Raw genomic sequence first — 20,843 nt, 5'->3', positions numbered from 1 at the left:
AGGTAAGGTGCCTAGTACTGAACTCAACAAACTTTACTCATAAATATTGGCATAAAGTAATCTATAGTTTATGATGTGCCAAAAAAGTTTATGGGAATAAAAGTGATACCATACATTTTCCTATACCTTAGCTGATAAAAACTCCACTTAAGATACAGTAGCTTAGTCCAATCTCTGTTCTCTCCAGAACTTCATAATTACAGCTCAGTCAAGGCCTTCTCCTAAAGTTTCTGTAACTTGAGTAATTCTGACCTAAAAATAAATTTCTCCATTTTAGGCCAGACACAGCGAGCTGGAGGCAGGTAACTGCTGTAACCACTCTGTTCATTCTAGCACTGATTGCATGGCGGGTCAGCTGGCTAGCTTCTCAACACTTCAGAGATTGCATGGTCGGTAAACAAGTAGACCAAAAGGCAAGATATACCAAGAACAAAACAGCAAGAGAGGAAAGTATTAACCCTGAAAGGAAAACTATTTAAGTGAAAAATGTTGCTATAATACATATTTACATTTCTAGCTACTTATCTTTTAATAAAGATAAATGTAAGGTGCTGCACTTGGGAAAGAATAATCTGTTTCACACATACAGAATGGGAAAAGACTGTCTAGGAAGGAGTACAGCAGAAAGGGATCTAGGGGTTCTAGTAGATCACAAGTTAAATATGAGTCAACAGTGTGATGCTGTTGCAAAAAAAGCAAACATGATTCTGGGATGCATTAGCAGGTGTGTTGTGAACAAGACACGAGAAATCATTCTACCGCTCTACTCTGCGCTGGTTAGGCCTCAGCTGGAATATTGTGTCCAGTTCTGGGCACCCCAATTCAAGAAAGATGTGGAGAAATTAGAGAAGGTCCAGCGAAGAGCAACTAGAATGATAAAAGGTCTGGAGAACATGACTTATGAAGAAAGGCTGAAAGAATTGGGCTTGTTTAGCTTGGAAAAAAGAAGATTGAGGGGGTACATGATAGCGGTTTTCAGATATCTTAAAGGGTGTCATAAGGAGGAGGGAGAAAACTTGTTCTTCTTGGCCTCTGAGGAGAGAACAAGAGGCAATGGACTTAAGCCGCAGCAAGGGAAGTTTAGGTTGGACATTAGGAAAAAGTTCCTAACTGTCAGGGTGGTCAAGTACTGGAATAAGTTGCCAAGGGAGGTTGTGGAATCTCCCTCGCTGGAGATATTTAAGAACAGATTAGATAGATGTCTATCAGGGATGGTGTAGATAGTGGTCGGTCCTGCCGTCAGGGCAGGGGACTGGACTCGATGGCCTCTCGAGGCCCCTTCCGGTCCTAGTGTTCTATGATTCTATGCTATTACGCACATTACTGGGCTTAACACAATTATTCTTTCTCCTTGAGATCCGGGAGCCATGCCACATCTAGTAACCTTTAAATTCTTCTGTTGCATAGCATCAGGAAGGGGCAGTGCACAGGTCTTTTCAAGCAAGATATGCATAACAATGCATCCAATAGTAATCATAGAGATATTAAGTGATATATGATTATTTATATATAAGATCATGGCGTAAGTATATCGCATTTTGCACAAAATGGCCACGAGGTATCATTGGAAAGGTTAGTTGCCAAATAGGATCATACGTGTGTGCATGCATCATTTTTGTATCTGAAATTATGAATATTGACTATGTAGCTGTACAGTAAACCCTTGATTTAATGGACTAATGGGGGGGGAAGGGGTGTCCATTAATGCCAAAAGTCCATTAAATCTGAACCTGAAGGACTGGAGGCACCTTGCAAGGTGGGAGGAGTGTGTGGCTGCTCCTCTGGCCCCAGCCACTCCTCCAGCCCTGGCAGCTCCAGGGGCGGCTGTGGTGAGTCACTGGCATTTATTTTAATTTCTAGCCTGTGTACGGAAACTTGGTGGACTGCTTATATCGCCAGAGAGAGAAATTACTAATTCAAATCCCACCGTATATTAATCTTAGCTTCTGGGGAAGAAGGATGCTTTTGTTTAAATTTGTTAATATGTCTTCATTAATTTACTATCACTCATAATCATTTATCTTTCGACAATTAATAAACTTGTAGGTTTTATTTTAGCTATTGTGTTTTGAGTGAAATGCTTAGGAAAAATCTTAGCTCTGTAAAGAAAGGCTGTTGCATATCTTTCCATCATCAAGAGGGAAGTGACCATATTAATGATCTTGCATTGTATACAAGACCCCTGGGCATTAGGAGATGGTATAATTCTAGATTTATTCTCCATCAAGAGTGCAAGGCTAGGGAGCATGGAAAGGTTGTCCTGAAGTAGACATGGCTACCCCTCTGATACTTAGCTTAGGTAAAGCACTCAGGTAGCTAAGTTTGGTGCCTGGCGCCACCTACTGCCATGTTGGTTTAGAACAGAAGCTGGAGAAACGCTGAATCATCAGTGTGGTGGCCATAGAAAGGTAGCTGTGTTCATCTGTACCTTCACAAAACAAAAATAATAATCCTGTAGTATTTTAAAGACTAACAAAACAATTTATTAGGTGATGACCTTTCGTGAGACAGACCCACTTCATCAGATCTGTGAGAAAGGCCAATCCAGGTGACAAGTTAGGGAGCACAGCAGTTCCCATGGCTACCTGACTGCACTCAGGTATGACAACCTGTCACAATATGCAGTATAAATTTCCCTTTGCAAATAAGCAACATTGAAAGTTTTAAGATGCAATAGTGCTTAGCAGTTTGCTAATCTCATACTTAGCTAGTGAATTTTGGTTCATTCCTGTTATTTAAAACCTCCCAGTAGCCCAGAAATAACTACTATATACCACTATTTCACTGTAAATACATTCTGAGTTTTTGCCAGTCTAAGCATTTGTGACTTTGTATATGCTATCGCTATTTAGAATTCAGAGTTCATGGATTCATATAGATTCAAAGATGTAAACCAATCACTGAAATCATCTAATCTAGCCTCCTATCCAACACAGATCAAAGAAATTCCCCAAAATAATCCCAGAGCAGACTTTTTAGAAAAATGTATACAATTCATTTAAAAAACTGCTCCTGCTGGAGAACCCACCACAGCCTTTGGTGAATAGTTCCAGTGGCCAACTATACTCACTCTTTTAAAAAAAACAAAACAAAAAAAACAAAAAAACTATACCTCATTTCCAGTCTGATTAGTCTAGTTTGAAATGGATTATGTTATACATTTCACAATTAGCCTGAAGAGCACACTATTAATACTTGTTCCCCAAATACACCAGAGGTCACCAACCAGTAGATCAGGATCTACTGGTAGATCTTCAAGCTTCTGACACATGTTTCTGCCTGGTTTGACCAGGAAGCTATTAAGTGCTCCTTCCCTGCCCCCCACATCCCAAATGCAGTGCTTCTCCCGACCTCTAACGTGGAGCTGCCTCCCACTTGTTCCTCAGTGTGGGGGGAAGCAGAGGAGGGAGGCACTGATGTCATGCTGTCCCCACTCCATGCACCTCTGTATCCCACGTCCACAGGAGGAGGGTAAGAGGGAGCAGGGGAGATATGACATGAATTAGGATGGAGTGAATTTGCCATCAGCTGCTTCTATGCCTTAATGCCTTCAACATACTTTAAGGGACAATGTGACACTCTCTCTCTCACTCTCTCACATATGCACCTCCAGACCCAAACACATACTTGTGTTACTACTTTTACTTCTTTCAGAGTATGTTATTTTAGTTGAATGGTTTTCGAATTTAATAAATTTTATTTCTTTCTTGTGCTTAAAATTTAATTGTTTGAGTGGTGAGTTCCAAAATGCTGAACAAAACCACCATAACCTAAACAGGCTTGGCTGGAGTAATTAACTCCTATGGTAATATTTTTTAAAATATATCTATGGTTTTTTTTCCCCCCCCTACCAACAGGGCACAGCTCTCGATGTTGGGGCACATAACAAAAGTCATTCCCTCTATTTTTTTTTTAAATCCATTTGGACAATACTGGCTGTGAGTCTCCCAGAATCACGCTCAACGTCCTGAAGCAGCGATGAGGAACCAAGAATAGAAAATGGGCCACATGAGTGGTCCTCCTTTGCCCCGTGGGCTGCAGCAGACCACAGCCCACTGGCATTCCACCTGTCACCCTGCAGACCCCACCTCCACAGTCTGTCCTCTCCCCCCAGAGCTTTTAGAGCATCATGAATCCACTGACTGTGCCCCATCCACACTCCTCTCCCTCCCTCCCAGAGCTAGAACAGCTGCAAGCAATTGATTCATGGCATTCACACTCTGTGAGGGAGAGGAGTGGAGACTGAGTGTGAATCCAGTGATTTGCGGTGCTCCAAAAGAGCTGGGAAGGAGGGGAACAAGTAGGAAGTGCGGGGCTCCGGTACCCCAATGCATGAGAGACATGTGGGGGAGAGGGGCAGGCAGGGGTCCACAGACCACAGTTAGAGCTCCAGTGGGCCATAGGTTGACCACCACTGTTCTCGAGGCTCCTGCAGCCAAATCAGGAGATCAGCCACTAAGAGCCAGCAATGCAGGGAGCTAATGCAGATTACTTCTACCCCGGCCTTGCACTGCTCCTGGAAGTGGCTGACATATCCTTGCAGCCTCTGTGGGAAGTGGGGTAAGTGGTCAACACATGCTGTCCTTGCCTACAGTCACCACTCCCACAACTCCTATTGACCAGGAATGGGAACCCCTGGCCAAGAGGTGTGAGGGCAATGCATGTGAATGAGGAGAGTCACTTGCCCCTCCTAGACATGCCAGCCAGTTTTGGGCATGGTGCAGGAACAGGGTGGGGAGTAAGTCTTCCTTAGCCCCACTGTGCCTCTTCCCAGAACCATCTGAGGTAAGTGGTACTCATCCAAACTCCCTCCCAGAGCCTGCACTGAACCCCCTACTCAAACACTTGCCCCAGGCTCAGCCCAGAGTCCCTCCCACATGCTAAAATGATCGACTCAAGACCAAAGCCTTTACACCCCTGGATCCCAACCTCCTGCCCCAATCTGGTGAAAGTAAATGAGGATGGGGGAGCATAGGAGGATGGAGAAGCAGGGTGGAGCCTCAGAGAAGGGGTAGGAAAGAGGTGAGTCAAGGATATTTGGGTCTGAGGTAGATCTTGGATTGCATTTAAATTCAAAAAGTGACCTTGCGCTTAGAAAGGCTGGAGATCATTGCTATAGACCAGGCGCGTCCAACCCGCAGCCCGCAGGCCGCATGCGGCCCTGGACAGCTAGTAATGAGGCCCCACAAGATTGTAAACTTTTAATATTATTATGTGATTTATATACATTAACTATATTATATATTTTGTATGCGGCCCAAGACAATTCCTCTTCACTCAATGAGGCCCAGGCAAGCCAAAAGGTTGGACGCCCATGCTATAGACTGTGATCAAGTCATCCCTTAAGCTTCTGTTTGTTAAATTAATAGACTGAGTTCTTGAGTGTCACTATCTGACATGATTTCTAATCCTTTACTCACTGTTTGGCTCTTCTATCAATCCTCTTCAATTTGTAAAAACTTTTCTGGAATTGTACCCATCATTCCAGCAGCCAGTGCCAAGTACAAAGGTAAAAATAACCTCTATTCCTCCTAAAGAGTCATCTGTATATGTACCCAAGATTTTCATTAACTCTTTTGGACACCAGGGCACCCACTTGCTAAATAAAGAAGATGGCAGTGTTCTTGTCCCATATACATAAAGCTCAACATGCCTATAAAGTTAAAACAAGAAAAAAAGTTATTGAAGCACACAAAATGGCAAGTTATTTTCCCAAAATTGTGCATTTTCAGGTTTTTGAGGGGTGGGAAACAAAGGGACAAACCAACGCACAAAACAGTATCATTCTGTCCAAATAACTATGACAGCAGAGTTTATTTGGAAAGGTGTGGGAGGAGAGAGGAAAGAAACTTGGTAATACGTCCCATTGATTTTAAAAAATGAAGCTGTCAGCAGTTTGTTGCAAGAATGATAGTATTTAGTACAACAGTGTGTACTAACATTTACATTTCATTGTTTCTAAATTCCAAGTTAATGTAGCAGCTCAAAGAATAAAATTCACTGTGATGACCTTCTCTTTCTTCAATGGAGTAATCAAAAGGAGAAAAAAAGACAAAAGCAGACAGCCTGTAATCACGTAAAATTGTAATGAGAGCCTGTAAAGTTTCCTGCAGGTAAATGAAAAAACTTTTACAAATGCTTTGAACAAACTCCTCTTTGCAGGATTTTAGCATGACTAGGTACAGCCAGGATGGTTGCAATAAACACATATATAAAATAAATCACAACAGTCTAACTTCAATATAATGTACAATTACATTTTTACCACGCCTTCAATGTATCATCTAGTTACTGTAAAAACAACAAATAATGTATGCATAATTTGACAGGTGACTACACACTGCATAACATAATACCAACAAAAACACGCAAAAAAAATCACCATATTTTCAGAAATAGTGATTTCAGATGTCCAGCTTGAGATCAGATATTCAAAAAGTGCCGTGACTTCATAGCTCCCACTGACTTCAAAAGCAACTACAGGGGCCCAGCACTTCTGAAAAATCAAGTCCAAAAGTATCTCATGCTAGCACCTCAGATCTGTGGTCACAGCTGATAATGTAGGTCTCAGAAATCCTAGTGTTAAGTTTTATCTGAACCAATTTACAGAATGGCATTTGTATGCTTCCCAATATCAGGCCAAATCTTCCAGTCCATTCTCAGCCAAAACGCCCACTGAAATCAAAGTGATTTTGCCCAAGTAATGACAACATACATTATTACAACATCTGCAGTGACTCTATAAACAGTAATCACAAGAATACTTTAGGAACCAGACAGGCACGTTCTGAGAGGAAATAAAATTAATCAAACAAAACAAATACCCATTCTATTCAGCAAGCATTGACAGCCGCCTTGATGCTGTATAAAACCAAGGAAGACTAATATAGTAGTGTTTGACTAATTGGTATATTCAAGTTTATGCAATGCTTGGTATATTTAATAAGAATCATCAATGAAGGTTGTTATTTATAAGATACAAATATTTTAAGCAGAACCCGATCACATTTAATCTGCTGTCTGCAGGAGAAAACGTTCTACTAATCTGAGGCTATGTCTACACTAAAGCATAAAGTTGATTTTAAGGCACTTAGCTCGATTTTACAATGTGACTGTCTTCACTCAAATACCATTAAGTCAATTTTAATGGGTGCTAGGGTGACTCTCACCTCGACCCTCCAATGCGACGTAACACCAAGATCAAATTAACGCTAGTATGGAAACAACATTACTTTAAATTCTAATTTTTATTGGCCTCCAGGGGTATCCCACAATGCCCAGAATATGTACATTCTACCTGCTTTCACCCCCACCGCTCTCCAGGTGTGCGGGAATTAGGAAACAGGAAGCCCAGCAATTTGAATTAATTTCCTGTCTGATCAGTGTGGCCATCACATCAAGCCATGAAAGAGCACCCCAAAGTGGAACCCTCAGGAGAGCCAGGATCTCATTTCAGCTGGTGGGCTAGCCCCTGCCACACCACAACACGAGGCAGCATGCCTGGGAGGACCAGACAGTGGCACAGCAGACAGCAACATGTCCTGCCTTGTATAGGGTGAAGGCTTCTTCCCTGCACAGGATGCAGCAAGAACTTCTTTTCTGCACTTCACATTTGTATGGGGCAGCACCCCCGCACCCCCCCGCCGACTGGTGCCATGCAGCTGATAGGCTAGTCCCCACCCCACCAGCCGGATGTGCAATGTAGCTCATGCTTCCACACAGTAGCATGTCCTGGCTTGTGCAGAGCAAAGGCTTCCGTGCTTCACATTTTCCAGTGTTCACCAAGCACTGGGGCGGGGCGGGGGTCTGCCCCCCCCCAGCAGCATATATTTTCAGGGGCTGCACCCAAAAGGCAACACCTGCTGGGGGGCCGACAGCAAATATTTTCAGGGTAGGCTCCCCCCAGCAGAGGCATACAACTGATCAAAAAACGTCAGCATGTTACTCAAGGGCTGGCCCCTCAGAGGCAACATGTGCCGCGGGGGCGCTGACCACCGCAGCAAATATTTCCAGGGGCAGGCCCCTCAGAGAGCAGCAGATATTTTTAGGGGCTAGCCCTCCCTCCCACTCACACACTTTTTAAGTCTTTTTTTTTTTTTTAAAGGGACACAATGAACCAGAGTCCCAGCAGTGACCTGTTTGGTGTGTTTTCACCAGGGGAAAAGTAGCTGAGCTAGCTGTTGCCATGGCACAGTCAGCTGGGTGCTCCCAGAGCTCATTTGCTAAGGGTGTTTCACCTTCTGAAGCCCACCTATTTGGTGCGTTTTCCCCTGAGATTCCCTACTTTTCCTTCTTTCCTTGAGAATGATATAAAGCCCCTTCTTAGCCGCATGGAGCTAGTTTGTTTACTTAGGCATCATGGGCTTCAGCTTCTGAGGCCCACCCATTGGGTGTTTTTTCATGGGGGGGGAGTGAATTAGTTGAGTGATGTGTTGACATGGTACACTCAGGTTATTTTTTAAAGTTGCTGTTCTTTAAAAAGCGACAGAATGAAGCATAGCCCCAGAAATAGATGCTTCAAAACAGCGGGTATGGAAGGGGGGTGTTATGTGGATGACAATTTCCCTCTTTGAGCAAAGAAACTTCAGAAAAACTGCCATTTGTTTTCAATGGGAGGGGAATGAAGGCACTGCATTCTGGCAAGATGACACCACACACCCACAACCACTTGCAGGGCAATTTTTTCCCATAATGGGGACACACTAAGTCGACTTTATGGGCAGGTATGGGAATTCAACTTCAACTTTATAAAACCCAGTTTTACAAAGTCAACTTTAAAAAATTTGACTATTTTGTAGTATAGACGTAACCTTACATAAAGGTTCAGCCTACAAACAGCATCCAACCACTGCAGCAGCTAATACAACATTTGATAAGGTCAATAAATTAAACTGATTCTTTTTTTTAAGAAAGCAGAAGTCTTGTGGGGAGAAGAGGGAAAGTAAATTAACATTTACTCTACCAGTTTTGCCTTTTGCTAGTTTGGAAGGAAAAAATGTTTTCCCTTGTTTTGAATGGACCTGAAATGGCTGTTTTTCCTCAAACTAAGCTATATAAGCAGGAGCCATGTTAGTAGTGAATGGGGACTCTTGACAATAGCATCAACAGGAAGATCTATGCCATCTGTGCATGTTAATGTTGTTAATAAAGATGTCACTATCATGAGCATGGTTTTACTGGATAGCAATTGCACACACAGAAAGAAATATTGTCATAGTTCTGTATATTGGGGAGTGAAGTAAAAAACAAATCCCAGGAGTCAAAATTTAGAAGCACATTGAAGTCTTGAACTAAATATGATATTGCCTTCTGATTACATTATACTCGGAAAAGGGCTGTACTAAAAGGCTTTGCTGTAGTTTCTACGGAATGTAACTCCAAATAGTATCTCTGTCATGGATTTTTCTAGGTCTTACCAGTGTGAAACTCCCCAATATGCAGTTCACCTTTGTCTTAAAAACAAAACCAAAAAACACCATTTGCTAGAAAAGGAAAAAAAGAGCATTCTCCTCAACCAGATAGGATCTTAGGATCTATACAGGAGCTTTCAGCTTCCTTCCTTATCTATTTGTCCCCAGCCTGATCATATTTTCAGGATTCCCAAAACATAGGCCAAAGCACATTTGCTTTCACACCTCTTCACTGAAACTTGGTTAAGAGATTTCTCTGTTCCATTAAATGAAATCCCTTCATTATATGTTAGAGTTGTGCCAAATAGTTTAATTTAGCTGACAGTCACATATTTTGGATTTCTTTAATAACACTGAGAAGTTCTTTAGCTGAAAGCCTGTGGCACACTTGAAATCAAAAGAACAAGATCTACTTGGTTCAGAATTTTCCTCCCTAAATTACAATGAAATCTTGTTATAACAAAGACTCTTATAAAAGCAAATACATTACCATATTTTTATTTTTATAGTACATATGCTAATCAATACATTAATCTCAGAACACTTATCAATCCTTGACTTTTTTAAATGAAAGATGAACCTTTTCAGATGACAATTCGATCGAATATGTTTTGTGAAAAAGAAACTTTCAAAACCTGATAGGCGTAGGTTTCTTGTATAAACTGTGAAACAAGTTTTGTAAATCCTTACTTAGAGCTATTATGAAGATATGGTGAAAAAAAGGAATTTACTCACTCATGACTGGAGACTTCTTTGCATATAGCTTGAGACAGGTATAGAATCAAGATATCTTCTTGGGAAAGTTTTCTCAGGGGTATACATGTCCTTAAAAAAAAATGGAAAGGGTGTTCTCACATTATACTCAAACAATTAAAAGTGATGCTTACAAAATAAGTAATTTTAATGGTTAGACTGTTGCCCCCTTCTAAAAAAATTAAGGAAAAATCTCACACCAAAAAGGTGTCTTTGTTAAATCTTGGATTTTTTTGTTTTATTAAATGAAACAACCTTCTTGAAATTTAATGTTCTAAAATCCTCATTTTCCTGTAACAGTCTTCTAGCAGGTTTTCATAGACTAATTCATAAGTTGCAACTGCTCCCTCTTGGGTAATAAGTGTTCACCACACATAAGATATAAAATTGATTAGATTTTTTTTTCTAGTAACTGTAGCCTTATTATAAGAGTCATACTCCCTCCCGCCCAGTAAATTCAGTTAGCAGAAAGATGCATAAAAAAATTACACTATGATGAGCTATTCATTAAATAAATAGGGGCTTGGCACTAACTTCTAATACTTCTCCCTGTCCCCCTAGCAAAACACCAAGTCTTGAAAAGTTACAACTCCAGCTAGTTTGAGTGCTAGCCAGAATACATGTCAAATATAAAAATCCATACCAAAATAAGATATAAGTAGGACGTATTTTTTATGATACCTAGATTTATCCACAGCTAAACATGCACCATTAATTTGTAACAATTAAAACACAACTATGTTTCAGAATGTTTATTAAAACTTTCATCCTGCTGTTATGAGAAATTTTGTGCAGATGTGTAAAAACAAGCAACAGTGACATGACTGTCTCTCAATCACCTTTGAACCAAAAAAGAAAAATGCAAAATCCATTATATGTTAGGGGTTTTCTTTCAATTCCTGCACAAAGAGAGACTTTCTGTGAACTAAAGGAATATTCTTTTATATGCTCTATTTCTTCTTTCTAGGGCCAAATATAACCTGCAGAGCCTGACCACCTGTGGTAGTCAAACCAGATAATTCCTTCTGCTGACTCAGATTTCAAGTCTCAACTCTCTTGATCTCATAAGGCTAAAGAGAACACACACAAGGAGAGACAATTATCAAACTTCTTTAAAAAAGTGTGACTCAGCATAGCATACACAGATTTGCAGGAAATGCTAAAAGAGTAGAGAAAAGAAAGTAGTCATGTACTGCTGAGCCAGTCCCAACTGCTGGATCAACTGCTAAAACTGGCAAAAGGAACAGCTAGGAAGATGACTACAACAGTGCTGCAGTCTTACAAACACCAGTAAATATTGCAGCCCCTATGCACTGCTGGGAAAGTGAGGAGGATAGACTTAGGAGAGGTAAGAAAATGGAATCACACTGAATAACCACACAGTATTTAAAAACAAATAAAGAACCTAAGTTGTGAGATGCTGCAATTGCTAAACAAAAAATTTGACATTCCAGCTCTTGTCAATTCTGTCTATGAATGATTGAGTTGAACATCTAAGCACATATGGTTTAATTGAAAATAACATGCCTAGCTAAAGTATATAATTAGAAATATAGTCTTGTCAGTTTTCTTTTGATTGCTGATGTCAAAATTAGAAAATGTGATGTTCACTACATTTAATGACTTAACTTTACGATAACTGCAATCAGTGCGGTATCATTGTGGCTCAGTTGATAACACTCTGATCTGGTCCAGAAGCTATTGATTGGAGTTCTGCAGATGTGGGCCCCAATCCTGCAACTGGGGCTGCACATGTGGGCTACGTCTACACGTGCACGCTACATCGAAATAGCTAATTTCGAAGTAGCGACATCGAAATAGCCTATTTCGATGAATAACGTCTACACGTCCTCCGGGGCTGGCAACGTCGATGTTCAACTTCGACGTTGCTCAGCCCAACATCGAAATAGGCGCAGCAAGGGAACGTCTACACGCCAAAGTAGCACACATCGAAATAAGGGAGCCAGGCACAGCTGCAGACAGGGTCACGGGGCGGACTCAACAGCAAGTCGCTCCCTTAAAGGGCCCCTCCCAGACACACTTTCATTAAACAGTGCAAGATACACAGAGCCAACAACTAGTTGCAGACCCTGTATATGCAGCACGGACCCCCAGCTGCAGCAGCAGCAGCCAGAAGCCCTGGGCTAAGGGCTGCTGCCCACGGTGACCACAGAGCCCCGCAAGGGCTGGAGAGAGAGTATCTCTCAACCCCCCAGCTGATGGCCGCCATGGAGGACCCCGCTATTTCGATGTTGCGGGACGCGGATCGTCTACACGTCCCTACTTCAATGTTGAACGTCGAAGTAGGGCGCTATTCCCATCCCCTCATGGGGTTAGCGACTTCGACGTCTCGCCGCCTAACGTCGATTTCAACTTCGAAATAGCGCCCAACACGTGTAGCCGCGACGGGCACTATTTCGAAGTTACTGCCGCTACTTCGAAGTAGCGTGCACGTGTAGACGCAGCCGTGGAGTCAACAGAAGAATCTACACTTTGCACACAAATGAATTTTGGTGGGCGTGGGGGTGTTGTCTCACCTACACTAATGGAAAACAGCATAGTAGCACAGCACTCTGCTGCAACAGGAGTACCCATATTACAATATTTTCTACAGCTGATGTGGACAGGAAAACACAGCTCTATAAACAAAAACAAAACCTCAGCTTTGAAAAACAGAGTAGTTATCCCCCACATCTCTTACCAAATCCAAGCACTCAGAACTAAGGAAATTAGTAGTTAAAGTCATCACAAAGTTTACACTACCACATATCAAATACAGTGTGCCTATTAAATATGAAGAAATGCATATCTCACTACACTGTAACCTGAACTCTAATTTAAGAGGTGGGAGGTGACAGTGTTAAATGATTTCAACATCTAAATATTTTCTTTCAAGACATGCTATTAAATGATACATATTAATTAAAGTTTTTATGATGCTTTTCTGTTCCTCAAGAACAAAGTTTCCAAATCTGTAACATTGTCAATTTATGGTAACATGTATGAGGATTGCATTTGAGACTGATCAATATTACATATATATTATATAAATATACATACACACACACACATACTCATATTATTTTACATTGTCTGTTGGGTTTGTATTTTGAGATTATTGGTGGAAAATATAATACTGGGGGATGGAAAAGAGAGGAGCTTGCTGTGTTGTGGCCAAATATGCATTTTTACAATTCATAGTACAGCGTATTTACTACTGTATGGTAAATTTGGGGGGCTGCGAAGTTTAAAAGATGCAGTAAGTATGTATACTGTTCCTGAGCAGCTTTAAAAAAAAAGTTAACATTAAGAAGTGTTATAACATACACAGCTCTCAGTCATACAGGAGACAGTGTTAGTTTTTAGTTTTTTAGTGAAGATTTGTCCCGTAGAAAGATTATCTTCATGTAAGATGTTCAGTCAAGATCCTTTCTGCCTTCCAGTAGCTAGTCAGACGGTAAATACCTTATACCCTGCACTCCTTCCTGAAACATCACAGAGCAGTAGACATGTTAGTCTGTATCTTCACAAAACAAAAAAAGCAGCCTTGTAAAACTTTGAAGATTAACAAAATCATTTATTAGGTGATGAGCTTTCATGTGACAGACCCACTTCTTCAGAGCTGGAAAATTCTGACTGTTCAGAATTTTCCAGCTCTGAAGAAGTGGGCCTGTCCCACAAAAGCTCATCGCCTAAAAATTTATGCTGTTAGTCTTTAAAGTGCTACTAGAGTGCTTTTTTGTTGCCCAAAACCGTTAATCCTGCCCAATACAGCCTCTATGAATAAACTAAGTTTTAATATCCTTCGGTGGATCACAAGCCATTGCTGAGCATTTAAATTCTGACATATTTACCTGTACAGTCACTGAGCTACCAGTACCTAGCAATTAGCTTTGAAAAGAGCTTTTGGATATCTCAAGGATGGGAAAGAAGCTCTTTACAGCATTAAATTCAAGTCTATTATTAAAAAAAATTCAAATTATATTACAGGATCAGACAGTCTTTTTCTATTCAGTTTACTTCTATGCAATACCAAATAAGGGTCTCACAAAACACGAGAGTATGAGATTCCTTTAAAATTATAATCAGACATTTAACTCTAATTACAGTTCTGTGCATACTCATTTTTAGGACCATTTTAACTTAGATGCACAGAACTTTCAGTTAAGAAAGGATGTACGTTTAAACTCATCAGGAAGCAGAGAGACCATATGATCCTTGTCCTGCAGATTTCCCAATTCTATGTAATGTAGCCACAGAGTTTATATACATAAAATCATTGTAAAGTGCTCTAAATGAAGCCTGCTAAGTACAAATAAATTATTCTGGTTTTATTTAAGCTTAAACTGCTATTACTGTACAAAAGGCAAAAGATTTGAAGCTTTCACAAGGACATTTGAAACTCTTGACAGGCAGCAAGTGATCAAAATATAACATCTGAAATTATTAGTTACCGAGACACATAATGAGACAGCCAAGGGACTGCTAGTTTAAAGGCAATTTCAGTAAACTAAAAATATTTTATGCTGCACTCATTTTGCATCTGAAGCAAGAACTTATAATCACTAACATTAAATAAAAGTCTTTTAAAGTTTTAAAACAGACAAGCCAAGTCAATTAAGGGCAGCATCATTAAAGAGAAACTGTAAAAAGTTCTTCTTTTTAAATCTAGTGTTTAGATACGCTCAAGAGAGATAGAATAAAATCCACAGTAATGGAACAGTCCTACAGTTTAGTGAGACAGGGTGTGTGAGGTAGTATCTTTTGAGTCAACTTCTACTGAGGGGACAGACAAGCCTTCAAGTTTAAACACCTCTCTTCTTCTGAGCTGTTCCAATAAAAGAAACTACCTCTCCCACACCTTGTCACTTTAATATCCTGGGACCAACACAATTACAACACTGCATACTACTGTTTAATAGTCTAAACTGACTCTCTGACCACAAATGAGGAAGCGTACAGTGGAAGCACAAATCAAAATAAGCATGACACACCCTCTTCTTTGAGTACAGTTGGAGTACTTACAGTACAAAGAAGCATTCAATAAAATTGCTTTTAGCTCTCTGCAATGCTGATTGGTTCCTGGATTTAAATACGTAAGCCTAACAAACATATGAGTTTCTTTTAAAGCTGCTATTGCACATTAACAAAATAGAAAATCTGATAATGTACTAAGTAATTATACAAAAGTTACTCTTAAAGATACTATACACTAATCCTCCATCATTTCTTGTAAAGAAGAGAGATACAGTAGCTTCATTCCACTGAAATTCACAATTAAAGCACAAAGCTGCCAGGTGCTGGCTGGATGAGTTCCTACGTTGCTACTTGTTCCAAACAGCAACTACAAAGAAAGTTGCTCATAAGTTTTCATAGTAACAGAGAGGAAGCCGTGCTAGTCTATGCACTATCAAAACAAAAAGCAGTCAAGTAGCACTTTAAAGACTAGCAAAATAGTTTATTAGGTGAGCTTTAGGACAGACCCACTTCTTCAGACCATAGCCAGACCAGAACAGACTCAATATTTAAATATTGATTCAAATAAAATCAATAAATACTGATTCAAATATTTAAATATTGAGTCTGTTCTGGTCTGGCTATGGTCTGAAGAAGTGGGTCTGTCCCACGAAAGCTCACCTAATAAACTATTTTGCTAGTCTTAAAGTGCTACTTGACTGCTTTTTGTTTTAAGTTTTCATGAGCAACTGAGTGGTTCATGAGATGGGAATAGGAGGCTCAGCATTTCATATTTATTTGAATCCAGCTCCATGCAACAGTGTAATTAATTTTGTTTCAGTCCAGAACCCTTCAGGCAGATTTCCACACACAAAAAAACTTATAATTTGACAAACAGGTATTTTGTTGGCAATCTCAGTTGAGGCCAAAGACTAAGAGCATCACTGTGATTGAAGCACATCAGCAAGACACTACTCCCAACCTTGTTTAGTCAGGCAGTCCTATACTAAACCTGTGCACTTCATTTTCAAGACTTGCCCAGTTGGCGTCTTCAAGAAAGTAAATCAGAGTTTTGATTGTATCCCCATAGTTATCTTACCCAGAAAGTTAATGTTTCTACTTCAACTATCCGGACCTCAATTACCCTAAACTCTCCTATTTTCCAACAGCAATGACACCAAGGAGTCCAAGTGATTTTAACACAAAGTTTCATCCTTATCAGCAATTACCACGAAAGGACCCCAGGTTACCATAAACTTACCATCACTCTGACAGGAGTCCCACTGCCAGCCCCCCACCCCTTTACACCTGACAGCTGCCAGATTTTTGGATGCTCTCCATTGCCCTGGCATAGGGCATATCCTCCACTCAAGGGCTGTCACACCAAAGAGCCCTCGGACTACCTAAGCACCCCATTGCCTCAACGTCCATGACAACCAAACTCCCCTGGACCACACAAACCCCCTCACTGACCCCCAGCGAAGATGCTTCCCCAGACACTCCCCATCCCTTGACCCACTGTCCGCACTTGTTCCCCCCCTCATGCTGATGCACAACCTCTTCCCCCTAACAGGGCGGAAACAAGCAGGCTTGGCAGAGGGGCCTGCGCCCCGCCCATGGGTTGAAACTCAAAGGGGTGCTCCCCACCCCGACCCCCTCCTACTGGGAGCGCTCCACCGCCGTAGCGCTGAGAGTGGACGGGTCCACCTCCTCTCAGCCCCTCGCAGCACAAAGGTCCGCCCCCCGCTCCGTCTCCGTGAGTGGGGAGTCCCTCTCGCCACCACCCCGCAAGGCTCGGAATGAAGGAGTCCGCCGCGCCTCCCCTGTGACCACCGGCCGGGAAGACGGAGCTTGGCTGCGGCCGGTCCCAGGGGGAGCGCAAGGGCCGGACGTCCCATTCCGTCCCGTCCCTACCTTGGTCTCGGCCTCCGTCCGCCTGTCTCCCCGCCGCGCTTCCCAATCCCGTGCCCCGGCCGGCCCCAGCAGCCTCCAACCAGGAAGCGCCCCGGTGTGTGACACCTACTCGCTGGAGCTATGGAAACCCCCCCTCCCATCCAGTCTGCGGCCATAGCACCGCCCCATAGGGCGAGCCCACGGCCGCCGCCATCTTGGCCTCACAACGAGGCTGGGGGGCGGGCACCGACTATGGCCACACAGGGCGAGCCCGCGACCGCCGCCATCTTGGCCTCACAGCGAGGCTGAGGGGCTCGGGTCGGTAGTGCTCTGCGCCGGAAGGAGAGCAAGTGGCTCTCCCTCAGCGCGAAGGCGGCTCAGTAAAGTTGACCCTAGGCGGGTGTGGTTCCCTGTTGTGGGGACAGGCGTGCATGGCGCTGCACGGGTGTTAACTATGCCAGGGCGCTGCAACCGAATGTAGACGCAAGGTGGCTAAGATCGCTTGGCAAGTGCTGGCCATTGGGGGAATCCATGCGGCCAGGCTACAAGAGGGAGTGGGGACGCTCAACTTACTCTTCTCTGTATCTGCCGCTCCTCGTTGTGGCTGTTTGAGTTGTACCTGCCTCCAGAGCCCAGGTCTTCAGGATGCATGAACCAAGCTCCCAAATCAGTGTTTTCAACCAAATGACATTTAAAAGTTAATACCGCTGAGGTGCTTTATTATTATTATATATGTTTCTGAAATGTAAATATCACGTGATTGACTGGAATATCAGCACCTCACAGACCTTGAGAGGCGTACAAAGGCCATTCTGACTCCTTCCAGTTTAGAGTCTTGTGTTTTGTACAAGAGTTTAGAAGCTGTTCAAACATACAAACACATTTCGTTTTCTTCAAGTTGGGGATATTTTCTGTACCTAAATGACTAGTTACTTAAGATAAATGTCTTTGACAGAGACCTCTCTTCTTCACCTAATCCATCTGTCCTCCACCTACTACACACTCAAACGGTATATCGTCATTTTCTTCTTTCCTACATAATCATTGGCTTCAGTTGTAATGTTACAACAGGGGTTGTGGAATTGTTTTAAAAGTGGAGTTTTCAAAGTTGCTGACAGTGATATCATGCTTAAGTTAGCAATTACCCTACTATTCACAGGTCATGTCTCCTCCAGAATTCCCTTTTTATTGCAGTGCTTACACAGTAAGAGCAACAATCAGTCTTGTTTATATAGTATTAAAAACATATGTAGTACTATAGAGGCAAAATGAAGTCACAGGATCTGCTCTTTGGCTGGTGTCTCTCCAGTGAAGTCAGTGGAACTGTACTGATTTATATCAACAGAAAGGCTTACCTTTAAATATTAGTCTGTCAAATCATAGGCAGGCCTTATGGTCAGAACAGGAGTAGGTTCTACTGGTTAGAGTCCAATTGTGAAAGGCCAAAGCATGGTCAGAGCTGGGGCTCAGGGCCAAAGGTCAGAACCAGAATCCAAGTGCAAGAACCCAGTGTTGGGACAGTCAGAACGAGGAAATACCATAAGGCAAGTGCAAGGCTGGATGCAGGACTTGGCATAAAGCAAGCACATGGAGACAGAATTAACAGGTATGTTCACTGAGCAGGCATTCATCAACTGCAGCTGTGGGATTTAAGAGAAAGCCATCCAAATGCCTTAACCTAGTGGTCCTCAAAGTGTGGGGAACCATCCACTGCCCAAGGGGGAAGAGAAGAACATTTGGTGGGCATGGCTCTGCTCTGCCTCCAGTTATGCTCAATCCTCATCTCTCATCAGAGGCCCTGGCTCCCAACCCAAATACTTCTCTACACTCAGCCATGGTCCTAGTAGTAGTAGTAGGCATCCTTCAGTCTGCATAGACTATGGATCGCGCCCTTTATAGTTTCAATTGAGGACTTCATTTATAGCGTCTACTGTGACTATGAAGACCCACACGAGAGTGACAGTCCTTGCTGCATCTCTTGCAGATGTGGTGGGTGTCTGGCAAGTCCTTAGTGTGCTTTCTGTGCGCTCGCTTCTCTGCTAGCTGTCTGATCCTCATCTCGCCCTTCTGAAGGCCCTTGTGTAAGCCCCTGCCTCCATCTGCTGTGGTCGTCTGCTAGTTCTTCCCAGTTCTCCAGCTCGATGTCTACCTCTCTGAGGTCTCTCTTGCAGACATCTTTGTAGCACAACTGGGGGCGTCCGGGAGGTCTTTTGCCAGAGGCTAGCTCATGATACAGGATGTCTTTTGGAATCCTTCCATCATTCATCCTGTGGACGTGGCCAAGCCAGAGGAGCCGATGCTGCCTGAGGAAGGTGTGCATGGTTGGGATTGCAGCTTGCTTGAGGACGGCGGTGTTGGTCACTCTGTCCTTCCATGATATTCCAAGGATGCGCCTGAGGCAGCGCAAGTGGAAGACGTTCAGCCTCTTTTCCTGGCGGGCATACAGGGTCCAAGTCTCACTGCCATAAAGGAGGGTGCTGAGGATGCAGGCTCTGTAGACTTGCATTTTGGTGTGAGTGTACGGCTTGTTGTTATTCCACACTCTCTTGCTGAGTCTGGACAGAGTTGTGGCCGCTTTTCCGATCCTCCTATTTAGCTCGGTGTCCAATGACAGGGTGTCAGTGATGGTGGACCCGAGGTAAACGAACTCGTGGACGACCTCTAACGTATAGTTGTCAATGCTGATTGATGGGGATTCAGCAACATCCTGACCGAGTACGTTTGTCTTGTTTAAGCTGATGGTAAGCCCAAAGTCCTTGCACGCTTTGGAGAACTGATCCAGCAGTTTCTGAAGCTGGTCTTCTGTGTGAGACACTACAGCCACATCGTCTGCGAACAGCATGTCTCTGATGAGGACTTCCCGCACCTTAGACTTAGCTTTCAGCCTTGCAAGGTTAAACAGTTTCCCATCAGATCTTGTGTGCAGCAAGATGCCCTCTGTTGAAGATCCAAAGGCATGCTTCAGGAGGAGTGCAAAGAAGATCCCGAACAATGTTGGAGCAAGAACGCATCCTTGTTTGACGCCGCTCCTGATTGTGAAAGCATCTGATAATGCACCGTCATATTGGATAGTTCCTCTCATGTCTTCGTGGAACGACTGGATCACCTTGAGTAACCGTGGAGGACAGCCTATCTTGTGGAGCAGTTTGAACAGACCATCCCTGCTGACCAGGTCAAAGGCCTTGGTCAAGTAGATGAAGGCTATGTAGAGTGGCTTCCTCTGCTCCCTGCACTTCTCCTGCAGCTGCCTTAGAGAGAAGACCATGTCAACAGTAGACCTCTCTGCGCGGAATCCGCACTGCGATTCGGGGTACACCCTCTCAGCAATCTTCTGGAGTCTGCCAAGGATGACGCAAGCAAACATTTACCGGTGACGCTTAGGAGGGAGATTCCATGGTAGTTGTTGCAGTTGCTTCTGTCTCCTTTGTTCTTATACAACCTTACAATGTTAGTGTCGTGCATATCCTGTGGAACCTCACCCTCTTTCCAGCACAGGCACAGTAGCTCATGTAGGGGTTCCAGGAGTGTGTCCGCGGCACACTTGATTACCTCTGGTGGTATACCATCCTGGCCAGGGGCCTTTCCTGCTGCAATGCTGTCAATGGCTCTCTTCAGTTCATCCACAGTCGGTTCTTGATCCAGTTCGTCCATTACTGGTAGGAGCTCGACAGCATCAAGGGCTGCGTCAACCACAACGTTCTCGCGTGAGTACAGCTCGGAGTAGTGCTCAACCCAGCGCTCCATCCATTTGGCTTTGTCAGCGATGACTTCACCAGATTTGGTGCCATCTTGTTCTGGGTGGGTCCCTAATGCCTTCCTCATACCCTCGTA

General features: G+C 43.0%; 1 protein-coding gene across 3 annotated transcripts in view; it reads right to left on the bottom strand.

Annotated features, from left to right (window-relative positions):
* Positions 1 to 17,110, bottom strand: part of USP6NL (USP6 N-terminal like) — a 242,932-nt gene extending 225,822 nt beyond the window's left edge. For all 3 annotated transcript variants that reach the window (XM_075017960.1, XM_075017968.1, XM_075017974.1), the window contains exons 1-2: positions 17,034 to 17,110; positions 10,146 to 10,235 (exon numbers count right to left, since the gene is read on the bottom strand). In XM_075017960.1, coding sequence (XP_074874061.1) covers positions 10,146 to 10,149 — 4 coding nt within the window. In that variant the 5' untranslated portion in view covers positions 10,150 to 10,235; positions 17,034 to 17,110. The remainder of the gene's footprint in view (positions 1 to 10,145; positions 10,236 to 17,033) is intronic.
* Between the last annotated feature and the right edge of the window lie 3,733 nt (positions 17,111 to 20,843).

This window comes from Carettochelys insculpta, chromosome 1 (genome assembly GCF_033958435.1).
Source record: "Carettochelys insculpta isolate YL-2023 chromosome 1, ASM3395843v1, whole genome shotgun sequence".
Taxonomy (NCBI): domain Eukaryota; kingdom Metazoa; phylum Chordata; order Testudines; family Carettochelyidae; genus Carettochelys; species Carettochelys insculpta.
The sequence above is the reverse complement of the archived record's forward strand: the minus strand, read 5'-3'. Positions and strand labels throughout refer to the sequence as shown.